This window comes from Salvia splendens, chromosome 3 (genome assembly GCF_004379255.2).
Source record: "Salvia splendens isolate huo1 chromosome 3, SspV2, whole genome shotgun sequence".
NCBI classification, from domain to species: domain Eukaryota; kingdom Viridiplantae; phylum Streptophyta; class Magnoliopsida; order Lamiales; family Lamiaceae; genus Salvia; species Salvia splendens.
In genome coordinates this window covers 14,469,673-14,484,139 of record NC_056034.1, presented here as the reverse complement: position 1 = coordinate 14,484,139, position 14,467 = coordinate 14,469,673, and the positions used below count along the sequence as shown (strand labels likewise).

Below are 14,467 nucleotides of genomic sequence, written 5' to 3'. Positions count from 1 at the left end.
AAGTAATGAACATACAAATATTCCATTCACTCTTTGACCCATGTACAACAGCAGTCACATGATGCATAAATCATGATAAATAATGCATTCAAATAGCCAAATAATGTACAGAATCACTCAAATAATGAACATATAAATATTGCATTCACTCTTAGACTCATGTACAACAACAGTCAAATGATGCATAAAACAAGATAAATAACGCATAGAAATAGCTACATAATGTACAGATTCGATCAAGTAATGAACATACAAATATTGCATTCACTCTTTGACCCATGTACAACACAAGTCACATAATGCATCAACCAAGGGGAAAATGTTAAATCCACATTGCAACATGGAATAGAATAAAAATGCATTAAATCCACATTCTGTATCTGCAAGACAACCCAAAATAAAAAAACCGATTAGCTTATCGACCAAAATCAGTACATTTTCATCAACCAAAACGACCAAAAAAAACAGGTTTACCTCAAAAATCAACTGCAAAAGTCAATAATGTACAAATTCGAAAATAAAATGCATAGAAACACATGATTTACAAGAACATCGACCACATCAGTAAGATTTCAACCACAATATTCGCACAGAAAACCAAATATAACTCCAAAATCAACTAAATACTTCATTAATGTAAAAAACCCTAAATCAAACGCCAAAAAATTCAACTTTTTATAAACATCAACCAAATTTCATGAGCATTATTTCAAATAAACACTAAAAAATGTGAATCGTCTACTATATCGCCTCCTAGAACTCGACAATCGGCGAATAGGAGTATTTATAACTAAAAATCTGGACTTTAGAGGCACACCGTTTTGGTTAAGATCAACTGAATCGACGACCGACGGCGCGCGCGAACTTAGAACACAGCTTTCTAAGTCTGTATCGGCGATTGATTGAGCTTTTCATGGTGAGAATCGATGGTGAAGGTGGTTTCTCTCGGTGTTGAGGGGCGGCTAGGGTTTCAAGGGTTTTGAATTAGGGGAGAAAGGTTTGATCGTGGGTTGATGGGATGGAGTGAGTAGATGGAAGGTCTCCCGCTTAATTATCGGAACTTCCGTTTTGAAACGCGTTCCAGCCATTATTGGATTACTATTGTACCCTCATAATGCACAAAATAAGACCAATAATGTAACACGGGATTAATTACCCAATTTTGATCTTGACCGTCCATTTCTCTAATCTAATGGTTGATATTAAGAAGGAAATAGGCACTAAGGGGGCAATAGGAGAATAATATATATATATATATATATATATATATATATATATATATATATATATATATATATGTTGATCAAAACAAGTATGGCTTTAAACAAAGAAATACAGACCAACTTTCAGCCTTAGGATCTGGCGAGATCATCTTGATATTAAAAGATCTAATGACTCAATTAATTCCTTAAATCTTATTCTTTTATTCACTAAAAATCCAATAAGGTTAATTAAGTCATTAGCCACATTTCGTTGGTTATGGCATCTCCTATAATTTTGCCATTTCTCTTTCCACTAACAAATCATATGCGTAAATTATGATTTGAATTGACTCAACTTCTTCTCCTTCGTATATTCATCTTCTTCAGCCTCTGTACCATCAAACTTCCATTACAATTGTTCCAGATTAATCTTTTCCATTCTCAATTTTATATCATCGTCGTTGGAAGATCCCAACTCCAACCGTGTTCCAAATTAATCTGTTCCATTTTCAATTCTATATCATCCATGTTGGTAGATCGCACCTCCAAAAATGGAATCCGACGCACATTCTATTTCGCCCGTAGATAATCAATCACACCACGATGACGTTGTTGGGAATACAGGTTATGGTTATGTTTTTTATTTTAATTTGTTTGTTATGCTCCGATTCACATATTTGTATCTGTGTATGTCATCGTCTTCGGTTGTATGAATCTTTTCAACTATATTATTTGATCGATTTGTCCGCTATGCTTCGATTTGTGTATAGGATGACCCATTTTCGTATAAGATAGTTGTATGAGTTGTATGCCACGATTTCTTCATATTATGACCTATTTATCATTCTACATCCAGTAGATGGAAACTTGTCTTTTCTTAATCGTTAGTTTTTCGGTGTTTTCTGATTATGAATCATTACAGATTTAAATACACCAGAATGCCCTATAGAATAAACTAATTGAGGAATTTTATGGGGCTGAGGCACACCAGGAAGTAGATGTTCAACCACCCGAAGTCGTCAGCACGAAGGGATGTGGTAGTAGACTCCCCTCAAGAGTGGAGAAGGCTTTGAAGCTTAAGAGGAAGCCTTTGCGTCAATGCAAGAAATGTCAGGAGTGGGGTCACCACAATTCAAGGAATTGCGACAAATTCAAAGAGAAAGAAAAGCGGCGGTCTAGAAGAAATTCTGAAGTTTGATACAATGTATTCTGTTTTTTGAAGTAACGTCAGTTTAAGTTTTTTTTGGAGACCATTTTATTTGCAATGTCACGTGTTAGAAATTACTGAGTTCATTCATATTTGTATTAGGCATTCTGTTTCTCAGTTGTTTTATGTCATTACTGGAACATTGGATTATTATGACTCAGTTTACCTTTAAGTTTTCATGACCCATATATTCATCTAGTATGACCCAAAAGAATAGATTAAGTTTTGGCATATAAAACAGTAGTTTTACGTCATGACTCTAATATTGCATTATTATGACCCAATATACCCACATACTTTTATGACACATAAAATCGTTTAGTATGACCCAAAAGCATAACTGTTGTTTTTAATAATTGTTTTTGCATGCTTCAATCGTACTAGCTTTATTAATATGTTTAAAACATGAGTAGAATCGCGTATTTGGTTTTTTAATATGTTCAAAACACGAGAATATTCTTCGTTCGTACTACTAATCAGTTTGTTTCATGCAAACATATCTATCAAATTATATGAGGCATTCTGGTATTCAATAGTTTTACGCCATGCCTCGGCGGCGAAGAGTCTCTTCACGAAGCATTTGTTGATCTTGCTCACTCATAATCACAGCTCCTCTACGAACTTCAGTCCGTCCTTGTCTTGACGTTTCCGGTTGCTCCTGAGTCCGTTCTCGTCTTGACGTTTCCGGCTGTTCCTGAGTTCGTTGCTGACTTGGAGTAAGGTTTTGAGCAAGTGAATCAGGGGTTTGAGCTGGAGTGTGACCATCTGTTGGCGGGAAATGCCTCAGGAATCTCTCGATTGAGGGACGCCGGGAAAGAATGATGTCGTACCGAGAAGCCCAGCGCCGCAATGATTTCACGACTTGTTGGCAAGCCGAGCTCTCCAGCGCATTGTTCCTCCGGAGTACATGATATTCCTCCCACAGTTCGTCAACTCATTCCTGAACTTCAGAGATGGTCATTCCCCCGCGCCTGCAGATGAAATCCTCATACGCAGTCCTCTCAGCGACGGCAGTGTTCAGCTCGGCCTCCAGATCTTTCTTTTCGGACTCTAAGTCCTTATTGTCGGCCTCCAGCTTCATTAAACAAGCCAAGAGTTCGTCATTCTTCATCTGGTCAGCTATGGCTTTTTTCTCAGCTTCGTCTAAAGCGGAAGAGTACAGCCGTTTCCAGTGAAGTACCTCCAGCTCCTTAAAGAGTTAAGAATACAAAGCAGCTATGTCAGTTCGGCATTTCAGTTTACTGAGCAGGTAGTAAACCACAACAGGAGTAAAAGAGAGTACGAAAAGCTATACGAAGACACAAGTGCAGAAAGAAGAATTTTTTCATTCATAAGAAAAAATTTTTTACACAAGGAGGGCTTCAAGGCCATTTTACAAGAAGGAAGAAACTAAACTAAGAGAAGGGAGACGAAATCATACTTCGCCAGCTTCGTCTCCGGCTCCTCGGTGAGGTTCAGCTTCCTTCTCCTTGTCTGCCTCAGCTTCAGCCTCGGCCTCCCTGCTCCCCCCAGCCTGCTCGGTGCCCCCATCACCGATCAGCAGCACCTCTTGCTCGGCCTGCCTGTCTCCGGTCTGCTGATCAAGCTGCTCGGTCTCACCCTTTCCGTGGAAAATTGGAGCGGGTGAAACTGGCCCTAAGGAGGCAAAGATAGCCTCCATATTCTCGTCCCGGTCAGCTCGGCAACTACGAACTCGGTCAGCAGAAAGCAGGACCGAGGACGAAGCAAGCTCCTCAAGGAGCGGCAGACTCTGGAGACGAGCTGCTATCTCTCGGCCGTACAGCGGCAGAACGACTTCGTGCCCCTGCTCGGCATTATCGGTCATCAGTTTCAGCAGATCACCGACAAAGGCCGAAAATTGATTGCTCAGAAAGAGTTTCTCCGCGAAAGCACGGAGAACCTCCCCTTGGGCAACCACGGCGGCAGCATCCCTCCGTTTCGTCTGCTCTCGCTGGATGACGAGCTGGTTTTTGGCAAACTGGGCTTCATCCTGGGCCGAGATCCTAGCAGCTCTGGCCTTCTCAAAGTCTGCCTTAGCCTGTTCGGCCTGGTGACGAGCAGCCGCCAACTTCCTCTGCATCTCAGCATAATCGTTGGACGCTTTGGAGAGTTCAACGGCGACGAGCTTGGAGAGCATATCGTTCCTCTGAAAATGGAAAAAGGAAAAAGTCAACCGAGGGGCCACAAAAAATACAGGAAAAAAGCAAGGCCAGAAAATCAAGAAGACAATTCACCTCGGCGAAGTCCGTGGGCCATAAAAATGGCTCACAGATATGCTCCGAAGGAGGCGCCAAGACCACGTCTTTCTCTGGCGCTCTTGGGGGCTTCTGGGTCTTCCCCTTCCTACTTGCCGAAGTCGACTCCGGCTTCTTGGGATCCGAAGAGGTCTTTTGCCTCTTCGGATTCTTCTCGGCATCAGGCGCCGAGCTGGTAGCCTTCTCTTTCTCCGGCTCCTTAAGCTCGGAGGATTTGCGGCTAATCTTATTCAGCATGTACACTGCCAAAAAGCAAGAAAGCAAAGTTAGTTTTCGCCACAAAAGCAGTAAGGCACAAAAAAGAATTCCTCACCCTCGGTCTCTTCATCCGAAGACGAGGAGTCGAACACGAAGTCGCCCTTGACGAGCTCAGACTCCAGGTACTGCTTCCTAATCATAGGAATCTTATTGAGCTCGCCCTCGAGCTCGTCCAACGGTTCTACCCGAGGATGAGGAATAACGGACTTCGGCCCTCTCCAGGAAAAGTCCGAAGCCGAAGTCCTATTATAAAAAAAGAAGCGATTTTGCCATTTCGGCCATTTGGTTTTACAAAAGGCTCTAAAGGGCTGTAAAGGGATCAAGTAAAACCAAGATCCCTTCCTCTTAAACTGGAAGAAATTAAGGATTGCCCTCAGAGACAGATCCTTGTCTAGCCTACGCAGTTCGGCAGCAAAGGCCGATAAGTGCCTCCAAGAGTTCGGAGTCACCTGACCTAAAGGGAGTTGAAAAAAATCTAGCAGCTCTACAAAGGCAGGGGGAAGAGGGAAACGAAGCCCGCATTCCAAGCCGGCTTCGTAAACGGTGGCGTAACCTTCCGGCGGCGAGTCAGCCCTATGAAGGTCGTCGGGAATCGCAACCTTCCCCCCAGGAAAAAAATATTTTTCGTGTAAGGATATCACAGTATCCTTACTCAAGATGCTGTGAAAATACTCTACGGTTTTCTCCCCGGATTCTTTCCGGCTAGAAGACCCCTTACCCCCTTTCCTACCGCTACCTGACTCAGAAGAAGAAGAAGAAGACATGGTTCTTACTCTTTGAAAGTCTGAAGAAATTCTGAAGAAATTCTGAAGAAATTCTTGAAAGTGGAAGGAAATTTTTACGCAAAAGAGAGAGAGAATGCAGAAGAAGCAATAGCAAAAGTGTTCAAATGATGAAGAAAGGACGTATTTATCAGATTCGGAGAAGATTTCAAAATCATCGCACCGTTTCGAATCCCACCTTTTCAGGATTCAACGGCCGGATTTTACTGTCGCATTTAATGCAGTCACGCGCAAGGCACGTCCCCTGACGTCAGCCTCCCCCGTACCTTTATCCAGAATGCCGAAGTGACTCGCTTCGCCGAAGTGATTCACTTCGCTTTTCGGGGGGGGTAGTGATGGGGTACGTACTAAACAAGCCCAATAGCAGTGACGGCCCATCAGCCCAAAGCCCAAGGAAGAGTATCAGTTCGGCATTACCAAAGAGTTCGGCCCCAGCCTACAGCTCGGTAAAAGCACAGCTCGGTAAAAGCCAACCAATCGGTTCGGCATTACCAAAGAGTTCGGCCCCAGCCTACAGCTCGGTAAAAGCCGACCAATCAAGCTCTACTCTCAGATCGGCAAAAGCTGCTCGGCAATAGTTCAGCAGTTCGGTCTCAGTATTCGACCGAACTGGGAGATAGTGGACTCATGCAGAACCTCCACGACCTCCACTACACGATCTATTTAGTGGTGTCAACTCATGCAGGATAGCGGACCAAACAAAGAGATAGTGGACCCATGCAGGATCTCATGACCTCCACGACATCCACTACCTAGTTAGAGACCTAGTTAGTGGTGATGCAAGCCACGATCTTAGTTCAATGTATAAATAGAACTTAGATCAGATAGAAAGGCTCTAGACATCAAATATTATTTAGCAAGTCTGTATTTGTAAGCTGGAAAACCAGATCAAGCAATACAATCTTGCCCTCCTTTCTTCCCGTGGACGTAGATTTACCTCAGTAAATCGAACCACGTAATTCCTTGTGTCGTGTTCTATATTCATTACCTGCATTTACTACCATCAAAAATTCGCCCAACCATCATGTACTAATCTCATTTAGGATTTTACTATCCTATACTCATGGTCACTTTGAGCTGATCATTGCTTTCAACTAAACTGAATTTGTTGGCACATTAATCATTATACAGGATACAACTGTTACCACAACCTTCACATTTCCTATTTTCACAACTGAAAAAAAAGAATATTGCTTTCACTGTTACAAGTTGAATAGTAGTAGTATACAAAATGTGGTTCAAGTAGGTTACTTCAGCTGTAAGTGCAATCATCCTTGTTGAACCTGATGGGCTTGTTCCTCGTTGAATCGAGGATCAGTGGGCACGACACTCTTCTCCGGTGCATTGTCCTCACCAATTTCCCGACCAAATCGCCTTGCGTCCTCACTTCAAACTCCAACGTCAGTGGGACCTGAACTGCACCACCATCTTCAACTATCAGATTCGATGCAGCCCCGTATAAGGGGACTCGGGTTCCCTCTATGTGCACCACCGCATTCTTGTGGCTTTTCCGGTGTTGATAGTATTTCTTCAGCTGCATCACAAACAGTAAATAAAATATAGTAGAGTATTTGAAGGATCACACAATCAGAGTAGACACATAGCTACCAAACTGTGAAGCGAAACAGAGGATGTTCGCAGATGCCTTACCTCCCCTGTTGCAACAACGACTTCCGAGTAGAAGAGATTGACCGGTGTAGCAGTGACATGAATGCCGTAGAATGTTGCAGGATTGTACACACTGATCCTCAAGGAGCCGTTCACATTCAGCATCTTCGTTGGAACACCAGTGAAGTCTGCACCCGAGCCCATGTACATGTTGCTGACCATCAAGGTCTGCACACAGCATCCAGAGTGTTAGCGCTTCAGCTACAAATCACATCAATTGGACATAACTCCATCGAGTAATTAAAGAGTCGAATCGTATAGTAAAAGATTCGATATCTTAGCTAAGTCGAAGAAGTTCAATAGTTGCAATTAATCAACTACAAAAGCAACAAGGTTAAACACATGACATTTTTCTCAATTTCAACAGAAATCCCCAAATTCAAAAACGGGCAAAAGCTTACCCTGACAGAAACCTCGGTCTTGAAAGGCCTCCCGGCGCCCCAGATGATCAAACAGAAGACGGTAAACAACACAACAAAGCCGAACAAGGCTAATAACACCTGGCAACGGCGCGTGCAGGCCTTGTCATCGTCGTAATTCCCCTCCTCGACGATGACATGGCACTCGGGCCAGCCCTTGTCGTTGGGCTTGGTGCGGGCGGCCCCGGCCTTGCGGCCGGACGAGGAGCGGAAAATTCCGGAGAATCGGCTGGCGGAGGAGTTGCGGGAGTGGCGGCCGAAGTGGGGGTGGGAGGGGGACTCCATGGGGCTCGTGAAATTGGGGGTCGCGTGCATGGACGACGACGGGCTCTGCACGTAGTACGCCGGCCTCTTCGGAGATCGCGACGGCGACGACGGAGCTAAGCTTGCTAGATCGGATTCTGATTTTGTGTGCTGCATTCTGCAAATTCCTTTCCCCCTTTTTTTGTGAGAAGTGTGTGTCAGTTCAAATACGATCTCAATTGGGGTTTAAATCAGTCGAGAGGGTTAACTAGTGAGATCGGATTAGTCGGAATTGATGAAAAGGTTTTGAATGCTTAAACCCTAATTAAAAAAAAGGCACAATTCTGTTGGATTAAACCGCAAAATAGAGAATTTGAGCGTTCAACTGAGAGAGAGAGAGGAATGGATCAACAGAAGCGTGTAATTTAATGTGAGGAAGAAGAAAAAAAAAGGAAAGAATAGGAATGGAAGAAGCAGAGTGTGAAGAGTGCGTGTGCCGTGTAGTGTGTGTGCATGGCGGCAAGCAGAGATGGAAAGTGGTGTGGTTTTACATGGGGAAGAAAGAGGGAGCTCCGAGGCTGAGCCTGGATCCGAGCCTAAGCGATTTGCTTAGAATTGGAAATGAGTGTCGGCAGCAAAGAGTCGCTCTCGCAAAGTGGGGCCCTCATGCATGGTTTGATTTAGCTGGTTTATGTTTCGACGGCAACAATACGAGACAGGGTCAATCCCATCTCATTTTATCGTCTAGTAGTATTACTGTATTATTAGTAATAGATTTACGACACTCTTTTGAGGATCATTTAGCACTACAAATGTCTCGTTCGAATCCAAGGGATGTGATCGAATGACATGGGACTCGTGCATCTTTAACCAAACGGTCAGATGATCGATCCCCAATCCTAAATCTGCTAACAGTCCTTTCCCAAGCTCAGCACCGAGCAATAATGCTTAAAATCACTATAATCACATCACGTAAGACTATATTATTCTGATCATAATTTCCTTTCGAACCAATAAAAAAAGAAGTATTCTACTAATGTCTAATAATATCAATATATCATAACTCCATGAAATCTCTTACTATATGGAGTACTAATGTATAGTACAAAATTTAAGTATTTTCAAACTTTCATTCTAAATTTAAATTGATTTCACTTTCAACCTTGAAACTACTAGTTCTTCTATGATTCCATCAATTTGAAGATTGCATCTTCCATCTACAAAATTTAAGGAGTACTTTCAAACTTCCATTCTAAATTTAAATTAATTTCACTTTCAACTTTGAAACTACTCGTTCTTCTATGATTCCATCAATTTGAAGATTGCATCTTCCATCTACAAAATTTAAGGAGTACTTTCAAACTTCCATTCTAAATTTAAATTGATTTCACTTTCAACCTTGAAACTACTCGTTCTTCTACGATTCCATCAATTTGAAGATTGCATCTTCCATCTACGCAATATATGTATTCTTTGCTTATATTTTTCTCTGTATAATTCAATATTGCTAGCTGGCATAACATATGTCCTGTCATATCGTTATTTCAATTTATTGTGTTTAGTATAAAAATAAAAAAAATAATAACTCATGAAGTAAGTGTAGTTATCACCTTTGTTGTTATATTACGAACTTGGATTGGAGACCACATCCTACAGTCCTACTACTATAAAATAAATGTATATAGTAGGGTGGAGTCAGTAATTGAATTTTGGTGACGCAAAGCCATTTACGCCACTTTGACGTCCATGTCACCTTAATTTTATTTTCACAATGCTTATATTTCACTCCCTTTGTGATCAAATTAGTATTTTAAGTGTAATATGAGATATTATTTAATAATGAAATATTTAATTTCTAAGATATTAATTAAATAGCCTAATTCTTACATAAAATAGAAATATTATATGTAGTTTGGGATGGACTGAAATAGAAAAGTACAAGTAACATGAGACGGGAGAAGTAGTAGTATTTATTTACGTACACACATAGATCACCATATTGATATAAAATGCATAAAAATATATATTGTACAATCTTCAAACTATGAGCTGCACCGTTAGAAAATGTCAACAGATGACAAAATAACAGCAAAAAAAATGTCAACACAGTGTCAACCCAACATCAACCGTTGACATTGTGTTGACATTTTTTGTTGGTATTATATGGTCATCTGCTGACATATTTTAACGGTCAAGATTATAGTTTGAAGTTTGTACAATATTTAAAGTTTGCATTTAATTATATCCCTATATCTATATTAGTAACATAAATATATAAAATTAAATCAATAATTTCTTGTTAATAGAACTTAAAAAAAATTTCCCTCTTTATAAGCTTTTAGCTTCCCTAAATTCTAAATCCTAAATAAAATCTAAAAAAAAACTTATAAACCCTCTACATTTACCTATGAGGACACCCTCCACAACATTCTTTTGTTTTTTCGTTCTCATTTATTCCTCCGACAGCATTTTGTTGTTTTGCTATAGACTGGATCTGGATGTCTATAATAGGATAAAAAACAATATTGGTATTCAATAAAAGGCAACAAGGTATTGTTACTCAAGATGTTCAATTAGATCCGCTTTTCTGGGATTCGATCGTGGTATTAGTCTATAACGAATTAACGATCAATGCTCTGGGAAGTTGAAAATAAGCATAGATTCGAAGGTTACTGAATAGGGAAACCTTTCAAACGGCTGATGTAAATGACCAATTTTAATCTAAATATATTACATTCAATTACAGTTTATTGATTCAACTTATGGAGTCATGGAAAATAGAATTTTTATTTTTATGAACAAATCGGCAAGGAAAATGTATACATACAAAACATGATACTGAATAATGCGACAAATGATTAATGATGGTCCAATTCAATTCAGCCCGCAATCAAAACAAAATTGAAGCCCAGTCTGTTTAGGAACTTCGGCCCATTCACCATCCAACATGTTTGTTTCTATAAAAGTATGCACCTATAATGTCGACTTACCACCGATGGTGGATCTACATGGCATAACTTGTAGAGCCCGTGATACGAGTACTTCTTCACAAGGTGAGAACACACCGAGTAGAGAACCCCCGGAGGTGCCGGAGCAGTCACGAAGGGAAGAGTATCAGGTGTTCGAGACAATGGAGAGAGAACCGCCGGAGGATACTGCTGACGCGAGGAACGGACGGCCGAGGAGGGAGTCACGGCTGCCCGTGTGGTATGGAGAGTATGTCTCACGCTGATCAAGTGAAGATTATTTAGATTAGTATTTTATTTATGTTTTATTTACTTTTCTTTATTTTAAACATTAGAATATTTATTTTGAGTCGAGCGGATCTATAAGCTCATTTTCGGGTTTTCTTTGTTGATTCTTTCCCGAATCGTAGAGTCGAATCAACCCTAGGGCCCTTAGATATAAAAGGGGAGGATTATGTTATTTTTGAGATCCAAGAAATAACATCATAATTTACCCTATTTATGCATCTTTTATTTTCTCCGCAAGCCCTACTTCAGCGTGATCACCGGATCTCGCAAGCGACAGCATCACCGTCTCAGCGACGAGCAGCCCTCGTTGATGGTTGAACGATTAAGGGAACCGATCCCTTTAAATTTGGTGCCTTTATCTCGAACCATGTCCCTCACAGTTTCGACGCAGTTCCGACCGGAAACCCTTCCGTTATCTTCGCTTCCGGTGTCAGCAGACCCGGTGATATCGCAGATGATGGAGACTCAACCGTTGGATCCGACGAAAACCATGTTCGAACATATTTTGGCATCCATGGCAAGATTTGAGTCGGAACTCGCTGATTTGAATCGGCGATCGGCGTTGCAGCGCCCGCCGCCACGGCCGGATCCCGAACCGCCGCACACAACTTTGCCGAGTGCACAGTTACCAGAATTCCCTCAGTATCGTTTTCCGCAATTAGTGGTGTCCTCGGCAGCTCTCACGATTCCGGTGTATTCGGCGGCTGGGTCTTTTTCGATGCCATCAACGACGCAGGTACAACGTTCCCTGCTCCGCGTCCCCCTGATGCATCATTATCGAAGCAAACATCCGTAGGGAGACTTCCCGCGGACCAGGCGACACCACTTTTAGGCAGACGGGAGCCCCGTCTCTCAGGAACTCGATGGTACCCCCGTCATAATCTGTCGTCACCCTATGAAGGGATCTCAGCCAAGCCATTCCCAAAATAATATCTGGACCGTGGATCGGCAGTATGTGCAAGTCGATGTGAAAAGTAGTTTCCTGAATCACCAATTCCGTCTTCAAGCTGGCATAAGAGCATAACAATGATTCACCGTTCCCCACATAAACTCGAAACAGACGGATTGCTTTCAATGGTAATTTTAGTAATTCTGCAATTCACGGATGAAGGAAATCATGTGAACTGCCCGACACAATGAACAAGATTATCGTTGTGATTGGAAGGCGAATACGGTGCGACAGTCGTCACTAATAACAAATGACAAATAATAATGCAAGTCAACCCCAAGATGGATTTAGGTGGAGTTGTGATATCCCGTGATTGACAATAGCTTCAAAGATTGAATTTAATGAAATTTTTTAGTTTTATGTGCCGGTGTAAGTAGACTCCGGCCCCACCTAAACGTACCATTGCCTTTTACTAGCAAAAATCCAATTCATATAGACTAATAATTAGTTTAATCATCAATTCAAAGTAACCTAGTGTATATAGACATTATCGTACACTTTCACATGAGTCTAATATATCCTTGGAAGGTTCTAAAATGTTCGATTTAATAGATTAAATTAGATTATTTCAGTTGTAGATAGAGTTTAAATTAGATTTAATGTGATTCTTAACTTTATGATGAAATTTATCTTAATTGAATTCAATTTAAAAAAAATAATCTCAATAGACCGATGAACTATGTAAGAATGACCTGTAGTACAGAATAAGATATTAAGTAAAGAAGATTGTGCAATCATTGATGCCCAATAATTAGTGAGAGAATGAATTTTATATTCTGAAATGCAAATATTGAAATGACTAATCTAATCTGACTTCGTCCATAACCTCTTTATCATCCTTTTGTTTCTTCTGGCTTCAATTTTCATGGACCAGTGTACTAACTTTTCTACCAATTAAAATTCAGATAATTGTAATTACAAATCAAAACCTAAATATCCAAGTGTTCTAAAATTTTTCCAACTCATTCGTTGATGATTTTTGATGATTTATTAAATCCATTGCTTAGATTATCCTCTAATATTGTCCATTTTATTATTAAACGTCACAAATTGTAACTCTAATTATGAAATATGTTATCACGTAGTCGTATTTATTTATTTTAAAACCTCAATAAAAATCTTGTTTTTAATTTTTCTACTTTATTTACATTTAATACTACATAGACAAAACATACAACAAGAACTCAGTATTGTTTTCCTCATTTCCAATTGTTGGAAAGTAAATAAAATAAAATCAAGGAAAGATCCTTCAGATTTGGGAATTACCGTGGAGAAGGGGAAATTAGTTAGGGTAAATCTTTACCATGTTTAGCTATTTCTTCTACTACTTAATACCGTGTATATGCCTCCGTAAATTGAACAAGTTGAATGAATGAAATTCTCCTTTTCCACAATATACTCTTTTAACATGGTATCAGAGCAAGGCTTAGAATAAGATTCATCACAACCTGAGAATACCAAATCTCGGCCATGGTAGATCATTCAGACGATGAAGAGAAACCCAACAACAACAACGATTCAAGATTGAGAATGAGTAAGAATGTTACTCTGGCGGTCAAACTCAATGGAAACAACTACCTTCTCTGGCAGAAACTAATGAGGATAGCCGTTGTGGGCAGACGAGCTCTCCGGCACCTCACGGGTATACCTGTGCTTCCGGAACTAGGGGCGAAAGGCTATACCGAATGGGAAGAGACCGACATGATTGTGTTCTCTTGGATAATCGACAATATCGAAACCGATATCATCGTCGACTTCGCACACAACCAAACAACGTAGGCCCTGTGGGAAAGCTTGTCTGTCACGTTTGCGAGCACCGCTGATCCGTACCTATTATACGACTTGGAGGAAAGAGCAAGTAAGATAGTGCAAGGAGAACAAGGGCTCGAAACCTATTGGCGTCGTCTCCATGGGATCTGGATCGAGATAGATCGATGCGAGAATCGCCCTATTGATTGCTGTGACAAAGGGGTTGGGCAATTCCGAACCTACATAGGAACAAAGCGTTTGTTTAAGTTCTTCACCGGACTGAATGACCGGTATGACGGAATCCGACACGATATCCTCAAGGAGAACCCCTGCCCTCAATCAAAACTGCATACGGGTGGGTGAAACGAGAAGCTACCCGGCTCAAAATCATGCCGCCGGCAGCAAACTCAGATCCCTCGACCGGAACAGTCAGTGACGACTCATCATCGGGCGGAGTGGGGCTAGGATTCACTGCCCGAAA

General features: G+C 41.1%; 1 protein-coding gene across 1 annotated transcript; it reads right to left on the bottom strand.

Annotated features, from left to right (window-relative positions):
- Positions 1-6,788: 6,788 nt before the first annotated feature.
- On the bottom strand, positions 6,789-8,604 carry LOC121795129. The gene is made up of 3 exons (XM_042193580.1): positions 7,774-8,604; positions 7,355-7,540; positions 6,789-7,238 (listed from the first exon to the last, which is right to left on the bottom strand). Exons 1-3 carry the CDS (start codon positions 8,209-8,211, stop codon positions 6,957-6,959), a joined length of 906 nt encoding a protein of 301 aa, XP_042049514.1. The 5' UTR covers positions 8,212-8,604; the 3' UTR covers positions 6,789-6,956.
- Between the last annotated feature and the right edge of the window lie 5,863 nt (positions 8,605-14,467).